This window comes from Takifugu rubripes, chromosome 4 (genome assembly GCF_901000725.2).
Source record: "Takifugu rubripes chromosome 4, fTakRub1.2, whole genome shotgun sequence".
NCBI classification, from domain to species: domain Eukaryota; kingdom Metazoa; phylum Chordata; class Actinopteri; order Tetraodontiformes; family Tetraodontidae; genus Takifugu; species Takifugu rubripes.
The window spans coordinates 15921259-15933308 of NC_042288.1; the positions used below are offsets into that span (position 1 = coordinate 15921259).

The 12050-nt window shown below is 55.9% G+C and overlaps 1 protein-coding gene and 1 non-coding gene across 3 annotated transcripts; both read right to left on the reverse strand.

Moving 5' to 3' along the window:
* Positions 1-10558: 10558 nt before the first annotated feature.
* tomm20a (translocase of outer mitochondrial membrane 20) lies at positions 10559-11949 on the reverse strand. 2 transcript variants are annotated; one of them, XM_003979100.3, is made up of 5 exons: positions 11747-11949; positions 11447-11493; positions 11288-11369; positions 11056-11198; positions 10559-10838 (listed from the first exon to the last, which is right to left on the reverse strand). In XM_003979100.3, the coding sequence occupies exons 1-5, from the start codon at positions 11865-11867 to the stop codon at positions 10794-10796; spliced, it is 438 nt and encodes a 145-aa protein (XP_003979149.1). In that variant the 5' UTR covers positions 11868-11949; the 3' UTR covers positions 10559-10793. The 2 variants fall into 2 exon arrangements, with proteins under 2 accessions (XP_003979149.1, XP_029691234.1); XM_029835374.1 differs by lacking the exons at positions 11447-11493; positions 11747-11949 and adding an exon at positions 11494-11717 and having other exon boundaries at positions 11288-11397.
* LOC115249730 (small nucleolar RNA SNORA14) lies at positions 10899-11029 on the reverse strand. The gene has a single exon (XR_003888412.1). It is a non-coding gene; the product is annotated as a small nucleolar RNA SNORA14 (small nucleolar RNA).
* Positions 11950-12050: the final 101 nt, after the last annotated feature.

Genomic DNA, 12050 nt, shown 5'->3' on the forward strand with positions numbered 1-12050 from the left:
ACCAGGACGTCCAGAGGACATTTATGGGAGAAAGTGTCTCTGCACGGCTGGAGACAAAGACTACGTTTCGTGGTGTATCCAGATGCCCTTTGGGGACGGTCCCTTGGTGCTTAAATGAGCTTTTCTGAGCTGTTCTGCTTCTAATCTCTAAAGTTTCTCGATCTCTCATATTTATTCTATTGTTAAAGACTTGATCATAAGAATTCCCACTGGTTGATTATTTTCTGAAAACACCAAAAGGATCCAAAAACAAACGACCTTCCAGAAAGTAAACAGTGGTTGAGCGAGTTCCTTCACGCCCCGTGTTGTGGTTCGGTCCCCCGGGCCCCTCAGGTGTGGACATGGCGGCGGGCGTGGCTGGGGTCAGTTGTGTAAGAGCGCGGGCGAGGCCTGAACGAGCCGTCCCAGGCAAACAAAAGTGCTGATGGGTTGAAACCAGAGAAGCTGTTTGTGGAGGCACGCGCATTCAAGTCAGGGGGGGGGCTGGGTGATGTGGGGCAGATATGGGGGGAGGGGCCTCGCCGTCTATTCCAGGACAGAGTGAAAGGTCACAGTGTAAGCTGATAAAGGCAGGAGGCAGCGCTGCAGCCAGTCAGCTGACGCCTGCAGCTGTGTTTAGAACATCAATATGAGCCTTGTTCGCTCCCCCCACCTCCCTCTGAGGCTCGTCCCCCCTCCCTCCCTGCTCGCCATCCCGTCTCCCCCCTCCCTCCCTGCTCGCCATCCCCTCTCCCCCCTCCCTCCCTGCTCGCCATCCCGTCTCCCCCCTCCCTCCCTGCTCGCCATCCCCTCTCCCCCCTCCTCCCGCCCTCTCCCCTCACATGGTTTCCTTTTTTCCAGCTCTGATTTATGAAAGTAGGGCATGTGCCCATAACTGCTGCATCAAGGCGCAGGCTCAGCCTCCCGAGGCTCCGCCGCTCTGTTTACATCAGCCCCGACAACGCCGCCGCATTGCACAATCGCCACGGCCGCTGTTATATAAAGACGCCGCCATTGTTGCTGCTCTCATGGCCGCCGTTTAACTGAGGACAACCCCGGCACCTTCCCCACAGTTAACCCACCCACAGTTAACCCACCCACATATAACCCACCAACATTTAACCCACCAACATTTAACCCACCGTCATTTAACCCACCCACAGTTAACCCACCAACATTTAACCCACCCACAGTTAACCCACCCACATATAACCCACCAACATTTAACCCACCAACATTTAACCCACCGTCATTTAACCCACCCACAGTTAACCCACCAACATTTAACCCACCCACAGTTAATCCACCCACATTTAACCTACCAACATTTAACCTACCAACATTTAACCTACCAACATTTAACCCACCAACATTTAACCTACCAACATTTAACCCACCAACATTTAACCCACCAACATTTAACCTACCAACATTTAACCCACCCACATTTAACCCACCAACATTTAACCCACCCACATTTAACCCACCAACATTTAACCCACCAACATTTGACCCACCCATATTTAACCCACCAACATTTAACCCACCCACATTTAACCTACCAACATTTAACCCACCAACATTTGACCCACCCACATTTAACCTACCAACATTTAACCCACCAACATTTGACCCACCCACATTTAACCTACCAACATTTAACCCACCCACATTTAACCCACCCACATTTAACCTACCAACATTTAACCCACCCACATTTAACCCACCCACATTTAACCTACCAACATTTAACCCCACCCACATTTAACCCACCCACATTTAACCCACCCACAGTTAACCCACCCACAGTTAACCCACCCACATTTAACCCACCCACAGTTAACCCACCCACAGTTAACACGCATTTGCCTGTGAGAACATTCACTTCAGATGAATTGTGGACCTTTTTTCTCGTATCTCCACATTTTTTGCTTTGATGATGCGGCTGTTTGAGGATTTTATACCACGAGAGGTTCCGCCTCCACAAATGAGGCTGCTGAGTTGGTGGAGAACAAAGAAAAGATTGATGAGATCAAAGACAACTCAGACAACCAGACACCAGAGACGTGGCGGTCCAAGTGCACAATCATGGCGAGGAAGCGGAGCGCTCGGATACCGACGCCGCCGCTTTGATGGCGGCGCTGACGCGCAGATGCAGGAGATTCTGGGCGTCGCCGCTCGTCCTGGAGAGCTGAAACCCCCCAGCAGCTGCTGGTAGGACGAGCCATGAAGCCATGAAAGCTGAGCTGGGGGGGGGCTGGGTGTGTGGGGGGGGGCTGGGTGTGTGTGTGTGTGTGGGGGGGGGGCTGGGTGTGTGTGGGGGGGGCTGGGTGTGTGTGTGTGGGGGGGGCTGGGTGTGTGGGGGGGGGGCTGGGTGTGTGTGTGTGTGTGGGGGGGGGGCTGGGTGTGTGTGGGGGGGGCTGGGTGTGTGGGGGGGGCTGGGTGTGTGGGGGGGGGGCTGGGTGTGTGTGGGGGGGGCTGGGTGTGTGGGGGGGGGGCTGGGTGTGTGTGTGTGTGTGGGGGGGGGGCTGGGTGTGTGTGGGGGGGGCTGGGTGTGTGGGGGGGGTACTCGTCTGCACTAAAAGCCAATGCTGACTCAACAGTGGCTGCAGCTCCGGCGCCGACCACGAGGCCGGCGTCCGCCCCCCCCCCCGCAGCACGGCTGGGGGGGGCTGATCCGGTTGTGCTTCCATTTCCAGGAGCAACGACGGCTTCAGGATTCGTCCTGACGTCGATGTTCTCTCAGCTCCGAGAGGAACGCTGCTGTGGTCAGTCTACGCCTCTTTGTCTCCCCCCCCCCCCCCCCAACGCCCACACTCCTCTCCTCCACTCTCATAACTCAGCTGTTACTTGGCAACATGGTCCCAGCTGGACCCGGCATCGGGCCCGTTGCCCCGGCAACCGAACACATGATGCAGTCACGGTAAACACGTTAGCCCGCGGAGATCAGCGCGGCGTGCACGGAGCACACGAACACGCGTGTTCCGAGTGCTGCAACATCTGTCGGAGGAGCAGGAATATCGTCGTGCACCTGCATCGTCTTCACGTGCACGGGCCTAATATGGAAAAGGCCTGTTTCTGTGACACGGTGAGAACCTTGACTGCGTGGTTCTGGGAAACAAACACCTTCTCCACGCTCTGGGTAACACTGCCTCTGTCGTCATAGCAACCTGATCCATCATCTGCAGCGGGATCAATTGATTCATTATTAAGTGAGGCGCGGCCCTCCGCTGCCTGCTCTCCACGTCTCCTCGCTCTCCCTGCGAGCATCCATTATTGACGTGCACGCCTACCCACTCGCTGGGCTGGAGAACAGAGAGCTGTCGGGTCTCCTGTCCGGGAAATACAAGCCACATTCCGCAGGAAGTAGATAAATATTTTAATGAGCGCAACCAAAGCGAAGCAGAGCTGCATTTGCAGGAGCGTAAACTCAAATATCGGCTCTGCTGTAAACAGCGGCGCGGCTGCACGTGCACACGCCTCGCCATATTTCCTGTTATTTAACGCTGACCGAGATCCCACGTGAACACACCTAAGTTAAGCCCAGAGGCTGCAGGGGGGGGGGGGGGGGGGGGGGGGGGGGGGGGGGGGATGCTGAGGGAAGGGAAAGACAAATGTGTATTATTGGAAAATGTGCACTAAGTGGATGATGTCAGCTCCAGCACTTTGACATTTTAATGTCATCTCTCAGGGAATTACATCATTAGCCCTCTTTCCTGGCCCGGCTCACTGCTGGGAAACCTCCTAATGGATGTCAACAAGCCGTCCCTCAGGAAAAATGGAGCGGGCGGTGGTGCTGTGAGAGTGAGGGGTGTGTTTCACAGGGAGTGGAGACAGCAAAAGCATGGCGCAGTTGCCTCTGCAGAGCTTAGTGAGAGGCCTCAGACGGAGCCGCATCTGGACTAAAAGCCCGCGGAGCTTTTATCGCCATCAGATTAACTCAATCTGCCATTTCCAGACAAAGTGCAACGATCTGCCAGGCGCCTGCTCGCTGCCGTCACTTGAAGCCGACCCCCAGCAACCTGCAAGAGATGTGTTTGTTCATTAGTCTGTTCATTCGTAGGTTCCACCACTGTGGCTGAACCCTGGAACCAGGTCACTGATCATCTACGAGCTGTTAGTGCCGGACTGAACTCCTCACGTGGGATAAGAGAGTTTTAAAAATGCCTTTTATATGCTAATGACTTTGGAAAACAAACAGCAGAAGCTGCACATGCGCTAGGTCGCATTAGCACATCCTCCAAACAAAGACGGAAGATGACGGAGTATTAAATAGGTCAGATGGAGGATATTGGTGAGGGTCTCAGAGAGGGAGAGTTCAGCTGGATCATCTCAACCTTCCAGAGGAGGTGGCTCTGAGGTCGGGACTGATCCCAGGAGAGGGCGGTGCAGCCAGAGCAGATGTGATGTGACACCCCCCCCCCCCCCCCCCCCCCGGTGACGAGCAGATCAGAAGTTGCCTGAGAAGCGCCACTTCCTGCAGGACTCCGGATGTTTGTGTGACTGCCGATCACACGTGCATCAGCCCAGAAAGAGCAGGGGCGCTGCAGGGGGGCGCTGCAGGGGGGGCGCTACAGCGGGGGCGCTACAGCGGGGGCGCTGCACGCTCTTTAGCTGCACGCTCTTTAGCTACACGCTCTTTAGCTGCACGCTCACTTTGTGGCCTCAGGTGTTGGGTCACCTGGTCGTTGTCCTGCCCCCCATGGAAGAGTCTTCTGAGCTCTAATATCTATAAACAAGCTGTTACATAAACAGGAAGTGGACCGGCAGACAAAAATAGTGGGCATGAATGAGCCACATGAAGTGAGAGGGGCAGAGAAGCAACCCTCTCAGGCGTCTGCCTCATATTCAAATTTAGCTTTGCGTAGGGAATTGATGAGGCTCAGAGCTCAAAGTCTTCAAAGCTCACGGCTGCACAAGATGCAAGGCGTCAAACCCACTTTGTAGTTCCCGGGTGAACGAGTGGGTCGCAGACGCCGACGTGCAGCGGCTGGTGCAGCAGAGCTGGGAGCCCAGGAAAATGTGCTGGAATTCCAAAGTTGCACCAAGGTTACAGCCATGGAAGGGGAGCGGGAGTGTTTCTGCTTTATTTTCAGTTGGAGTTGTGGGAGTTGGGGTGTTTTCTCTATCATGGTTCAAGGTTACGGTTGCCTTTATTGTTGTCATAAAATATAGGAGCCAGACGGAGCTGGAATACCAAGAGAGGGAGCGACTCAGCCGGATGAGGAGCCAAACACGGTGGTTTCATGCTGCCAGGGAGCATCACCCTGGAAACTGGATGGTAATCAGGTGCAGCGTGGGAGGAGCTTGGTGTTGTCACAGGTGGACAGGGACAGGACAGCCGTCCACTCCTGGCCACAGTCGCCTACAAACAGCCTCACGTTCAGACGTGTGCGTCCACGTTCATCTGGAATCGCCCCCCCCCCGTTCCGCATCCCGGCTGGCTGCAGTTGTTACCGATTCATCAAGATAATTACTCGGCTAGAAATATGGTCGGAAGCGTTGCTGTGACAGGCAGCCTCCGGAGTGGTGTCTTTGAAGAGCTCACACAGCGACGGGTGACTGATCGTGTTCTGGAGCAGCTCCGATCTGGCTTCCATCTGGGGCAGAACATTTGTCGGGGGGGGGGTGAGGAGGGTAAAGTTGGAGGAGCTGCTCTGAGCGATGGGACCGAGGGGCTGGATTCCGTGTGCTCGTCACAGCCGTGCAAAACAAGCGTGAGCAGCAGGTTCCTGGTGAAGCCTGAGGACGGAGAGGCGGAGCTTCTGGGGGTCTGCTGACGTCACAGCGGTGTGGAAACGGTTCATGCAGGGGGGGGCTGTTGTCAGGGGGGGCTGTTGTCAGGGGGGCTGTTGTCAGGGGGGGCTGTTGTCAGGGGGCTGTTGTCAGGGGGGGCTGTTGTCAGGGGGGGCTGTTGTCAGGGGGGGGCTGTTGTCGGGGGGGGGTGTTGTCAGGGGGCTGTTGTCAGGGGGCTGTTGTCAGGGGGGGCTGTTGTCGGGGGGGGCTGTTGTCCGGCAGCTTTTAACAGAGCGATTATTGAAGCTGCAGACGTTGGGAAAACTGAGCGCTGCAGCCAGAAATAGACCCTGGCCACATTCTGGAGGGGCCCCACATTCCCCAGAGCACCACACAAGGTTTCTTGTATCTTGTGCGTTTCCTCTTTGGCCCCCCCCTGAACTCTTTTCCTCCCTGCTCTGAATGCCGCCCCCCCCGCCCCCGGGTTTCCTGTGGCCGTTCAACCCTCCCACATTCCCTGTCTCCCTGTACCCCGCCGCTTCTTATACATTATTTACACTCCCCTCCCCATCAGCTCAGCTCAGCTCAAAAGAATCAGGGCAAAGGGAAATAACACCACTGTAGAGCCCCCCCCCCCCCACCACCACCCCCCCTCCACACAGACACACACTCACCGGCTCCATGCTCAAGCCTCCCTCCACCAGCAATACCCCACCAGCCTGCTCTACAGCACAGCACTGGGTACGACAATGGGAGAGCCCCCCCCCCCCCCCCCCCTCCTACCCCCCCCCCCCCTCCTACCCCCCCCCCCCAATAATCCCCTCTGACATGCCTCCTGAGGGCAGGGATTTGCTACAAGTCAATGCAGGAGACCTACAGTATGCAAAACAAGCCTGTCTGACTCTCATGATTTTCAAAGCTGCTGCACTGACTGCACACCAGTGGGGGGGGGGGGTATGGGGGGTATGGGGGGGGGGGTATGGGGGGTATGGGGGGGGGGTATGGGGGGTATGGGGGGGGGGGGGTAACTCTGCACCCAGTCTGCTCCCTTAACCCTTTCTTCACTCTCCACTTGGTGTCTCCTCACATAAAATGCACAGATGATGCTGATGATGCAGGATGAGAACCGATTCTGAGCGAGTCCAAACACACACGTACACACACACACACACACGTACACACACACACACACACACGTACACACACACACACACACGTACACACACACACACACACGTACACACAGTATACACACACACACACACACACACATCTATTTAACAGTTGGGTTCTTTTTTGTCTCCATGACAAATTTAGCTCCCAGGAAGGTTTGTTACTAGACAAAAATGAAAAAAGTGTGTGTGTGTGTGTGTGTGTGTGTGTGTATACGCGTGTGTGTGTGTGTGTGTGTGCGTGTGTGTGTGTGTGTGTGTGTGTGTGTGTGTGTGTGATTCGAGGTCGTGTTTACTTCTTGTTCTTCTTCATGCAGCAGGTGTTGATGAGGAGGTCCGAGGTGCTGGTCGTCCCTCAGGATGGGTGGGAACGTTCCGACACCCCCCAGCAGGAACGTCCACACGCTGAAACGGTCCGTTGACCCTCCACAGTTCTGGGTTCTGCTGACGGTTCTGCAGGAGGATCCTGGTGGTGTCAGAACATCGACCACCATCTTACATGACTGTAGCTCAGAGTCTGCATAGAAGGTGGACGCCTGTCCCAGAGGACGCCTGTCCCAGAGGACGCCTGTCCCCGAGGACGCCTGTCCCGAGGACGCCTGTCCCCAGGACGCCTGTCCTGAGGACGCCTGTCCCCGAGGACGCCTGTCCTGAGGACGCCTGTCCCCGAGGACGCCTGTCCCGAGGACGCCTGTCCCCAGGACGTCTGTCCCGAGGACGCCTGTCCCCAGGACGTCTGTCCCCTGGACGCCTGTCCCCAGGACGCCTGTCCCGAGGACGCCTGTCCCCAGGACGTCTGTCCCGAGGACGCCTGTCCCCAGGACGTCTGTCCGAGGACGCCTGTCCCCAGGACGTCTGTCCCCAGGACGCCTGTCCCCAGGACGTCTGTCCCGAGGACGCCTGTCCCCAGGACGCCTGTCCCGAGGACGCCTGTCCCCAGGACGTCTGTCCCGAGGACGCCTGTCCCCAGGACGTCTGTCCCCTGGACGCCTGTCCCAGAGGACGCCTGTCCTGAGGACGCCTGTCCCCTGGACGCCTGTCCCAGAGGACGTCTGTCCCCAGGACGCCTGTCCCAGAGGACGCCTGTCCTGAGGACGCCTGTCCCCAGGACGCCTGTCCCCAGGACGCCTGTTCCGAGGACGTCCGATCTAAAACGTTCTGCAGAAGAGGAAATACCAAAATCAGAATGTCCTCAGTCCTCAGTTAGCAATAAATTAGCTGTGTAATCGTTCTTGGACAAACAGCCTCCGTCTCTCCTGATATGATGTTATTCAGAATTCCCGACAGCGTCCACATCCCAGCTTTGGGAAAAACTGGCTTCAGCACAATGGGAGGAAGCGCAGAGGCGTCATTCATCCACATGCATGTGACGCGTGCACAGTGGCAGGTAAATCAGCACCGACAGAGGAAGCGAATCCCCCGGGATCGGGATCACGTGCCCCCCCCCCCCCCCCCCCCCCCCCCAACAGCCAGCCTGACTCCCACCCTCTCTTTTTTCCATCCTCAGACCCTTTGAGATGGAAAATGGGTCATCTGTGTGGAAGTTAATACTCGGAGCACGTACAGGCCGCTTTATTTTAGGGACGTGCCTTGGAAAAATCCCCCCCAGCCCCCCCAGCCCCGCCCCCGCACCCCCCCACTGGTGAAGACGCCGAGTAATTAATAAACTGTGTTGCTGCTGTTCCCACCAGTGGCAGAGCAGGAATCTGGATCCCAGCTGCTGGACCTCTCTCATGTTTCTTTGTCTTTCCTCGCCATGACAACCTGTGACATCAGCAACGTGACATCAGCTGTCCCCAAACACAAACACACACGGAGGCGGAGGAGGACACAACCTGACAAAGACACACAACCTGACAAAGACACACAACCTGACAAAGACACACAACCTGGCAGAGACACACAACTTGACAAAGACACACAACCTGACAAAGACACACAACCTGACAAAGACACACAACCTGACACAGACACACAACCTGACACAGACACACAACCTGGCAGACCGGCGTTCCACAAACAGAAGTGGGAGCTCTATAATGTCGAGGGCAACTGGGGTCGACCTGCTGGTTTGTGTTTCATGATGTCAGAAAGGAGGTCGATGAGACACAGGCCTGAGGAACTCATCTGCCCCCCCCCCGCCCCCCCCAGTGAAGCAGGAGAGGTAATTACTGCTGCACATAATTCGCTGACGGGATTTCCAGTAATGAGTCGTGGAGCTCAAGTGATTACGACATTCCCAATACAGCGTCTGACATGTGATTGGAATTCATAGAAAGAAACGGGTCTGAGCTCTGCTGTCTTCAGAGAGCTGCTGACTTTCCTGCACCTGTGAAGGAGGAACAGAGTGTGTGTGTGTGTGTGTGTGTGTGTGTGTGAGTGTGTGTGTGTGTGTGTGTGAGAGAGAGAGAGAGAGAGCATGAACTGAAAGATTAGAAACGGTTAAAGGAACCAGAGGAGCAGCCTTCCTGAGCACATGGCCTCGGTGGTGCGGGCGCAGCCATCGTGTGCGGGCGGCACCATGGAGCAACAGCGCCCCCTACTGGCGGGGAGGGGAAGGGCGTTTCTGCCGGCCTCTCGTTGCCTGCTGCATCAGAGACGAGGAGCTGACTCATGGTCCATTCATGCACACGCAGCCACAGCAGAGACGCAGTTAGAGACATGCCCCCCCCCCCCCCCCCCCCCCAGTGTTATTGGTCTGATACTGTAGGTGGGATTGGGGTCCCCCCCCCCCCGGTGTTATTGGTCTGATACTGTAGGTGGGATTGGGGTCGCACCGCAGGGTCTGTTTGGAGTAGAAAGATATGCTGCGTCACCCTAGCTTGAACTCTTCCCTGCTGGTCACATGTTTTGGGAAGGAACCTCTGCTCCAGTATCCTCGGTGACCCCTCGTCTCTCTCCGGACCGCAGGGGGTGGAATATGAACAGCAAGCCCAGTGTTTATTTACAGGAGGAGCGGAGGCCGGGGGTGCACGTGGCCACAGGCTGAACCTGTTCCTGCCCCCGGTGCAGAGGAGCCGACCACAAGGCCGGCCTGGCCTCCAGCACAGTCCGCTATTTTCCTCCTCCAAAGGACTCATCAACGAGTCAGTTCTTCCACAGCCGACGCGGAGCCAGACGACTCCTGACAGGATCCTTTTCCACCAAACGGCAGAACAGCAGGAGTCCAGGGAGGGAGACGGCCCCACAAACATGAGCGGATGGAAACTGGAACAGCGTTGAGCCTCTGCTCCACATTCTGGGCCGCGCTCAGTTTTCATTCCTCGTGTAGAGAAAGTATTTTCCCCCTTCTCCAGTTTCCTGGCAACCTGGACATCCAGGCCCGGAAGGCCAGCGATTGGAGCAAAACAGCTGCAGACTGGGATAAAAATAATTACAGCTCGATTTCTCTTCCAAGAGACAGAGTTTCAAGCTCCTCTCGCTCCCAGAGCCGCTTCCCTCCCTGGAACCCGACGTGGCTCCAGCGTCAGGAGCCGCGGATCAGAAGCTGCTTCAGTCCTAACGCTGATTACTGGAACTCTACATGTTCCATCCCAGTTCAGAACACATTTATATTTACCAGTAACCCCAGTAAGGGCCCAACTGTGAACAGTAGCGCCACCTACTGGCCAAAGAACACCGTGTTTTCAGGATGCTACATACAAATGAACAAATGGGGAAACAAAACCCTGTCGGGACGCTTCAAGAAGTTTTAATGTACAGAAAGTTCACTTTCATACCTTTTTAATTTAGAGCACAACACGTGCACAGAAACAGCAACAGAAATGGGAGCACGGGGACGAATGCAAGTGGGGGAAATGTCCTCAGTGTGGAATGTAAGATAAGACTTGCATAAGAGAGGGTCCACGTGTGCGAGGCCACGTGCACATCACCACGTGCACATCACCAGCATGTGGAACCCTGGGTTTACTCAACGTCCTCTTCTGTGAGCCACCGAGAGCTGGCGATTCTCTGTAAGACAGGATAGAAACCTTAAGATCAAGCGTGCACACACACGGCAGCTGCTCACGTTTCTGTTTTAGAGGTGAAATAACTGGGAGCGACGGCTCGGCCCTCAGTTTTGGATGATTCTAACGTTGATCTTGCACCCTCTCTTGTCCCAGGAGCCACAGGCTGCAGCTGGGGGGTTTGTGAGGATGCTGCCAGTGGTGGCCGGCGGGGGGACTACCTGGCCCACGGCGGGCAGCCTGCTCAGCATCATCTGGAAGACTGGGGGTGGCAGCGTCTGCTGGAGGACCTGGAGCAGCTTCTGAGGCTGCTCACACACAGCGATGGCGTTGGTCAGGTGGTCCACACCTGTCTCCAGCTCACCTGCTCACAAGAGCACAATTGAAGCGGAACGCCATGTAAACGTTTTCCATCCATTACACCTGGATAAATGGAGCGGAAACGGGACCTACCTGCGGCCAGGTGCTCCTCGCCCAGCTGGATTTCTTGCAGGAAAAACCTCTGAACAGCTTCTGGGTCCTTCAGATCCGGCAGCTGCAGAGAAGAAGCTGCAAAATGATCCCTGCGGAACATGTAAAGGGCGGTGAGATGTGAATCTCTGCTGAACTCACTTCAGACAGGCCAGACTTCTCGAATGCAACCCTCTTCTGCCGTCTACCTGCAACACAGAGACAGGTGAAGCCGCGCCGCCTTCTCTGACCGGACCGGACCACGTGGTCGCCGGTCCGTCTCTTTAGTTTCCAACCGAGCCTCACGGCTGGAAAGAGCTAAATGCGGGGTCATTTTCTGCACTGCCAGTAACGACTAACGGGAGAGAGGCTCGTTTTAAACGGTTTTAGACGGTCACGTCTCCATTACGACTGTCAGGGGCTGCGCGCGCGCTGGTTCCCTCGGTTGTCGCGGTAACTTACGTTCCCGCAGCTTTTCTTTGAAATGAGGCTCATTTCGTCGCTTTCTGTCGAAGTAAATACAATATGCGACAAGCAGAGCTCCACACGCCCCGACGACGACAGCGCTCGTCCGGCCGCTCATTATGCGTGACCACAGGGAGGACGGAGCACGCTGGCTAGTTAGCAGCTAGCATGTCGCAGCGGAAACGCGCAGACGAAGCGCGACGCAACTTGATGACGTAAAGACTGTGAATCACATTAAACGTCTCTCCCGCGAGAAACAGTATTTAACCTTTTATTTATGAAGAAAAATAACTCATTTTAG

What these genes read in the sequence shown, in the direction of transcription:
- tomm20a (XM_003979100.3), bottom strand. Translation starts at nt 11,867, where the DNA reads ATGAGCGGCCGGACGAGCGCTGTCGTCGTCGGGGCGTGTGGAGCTCTG. An exon ending in CAAAGAAAAGCTGCGGGAAC is followed by an intron (nt 11,494 to 11,746) that starts GTAAGTTACCGC and finishes TCTGTGTTGCAG; the next exon opens with GTAGACGGCAGAAGAGGGTT. An exon ending in CGAGGAGCACCTGGCCGCAG is followed by an intron (nt 11,199 to 11,287) that starts GTAGGTCCCGTT and finishes TCTTGTGAGCAG; the next exon opens with GTGAGCTGGAGACAGGTGTG.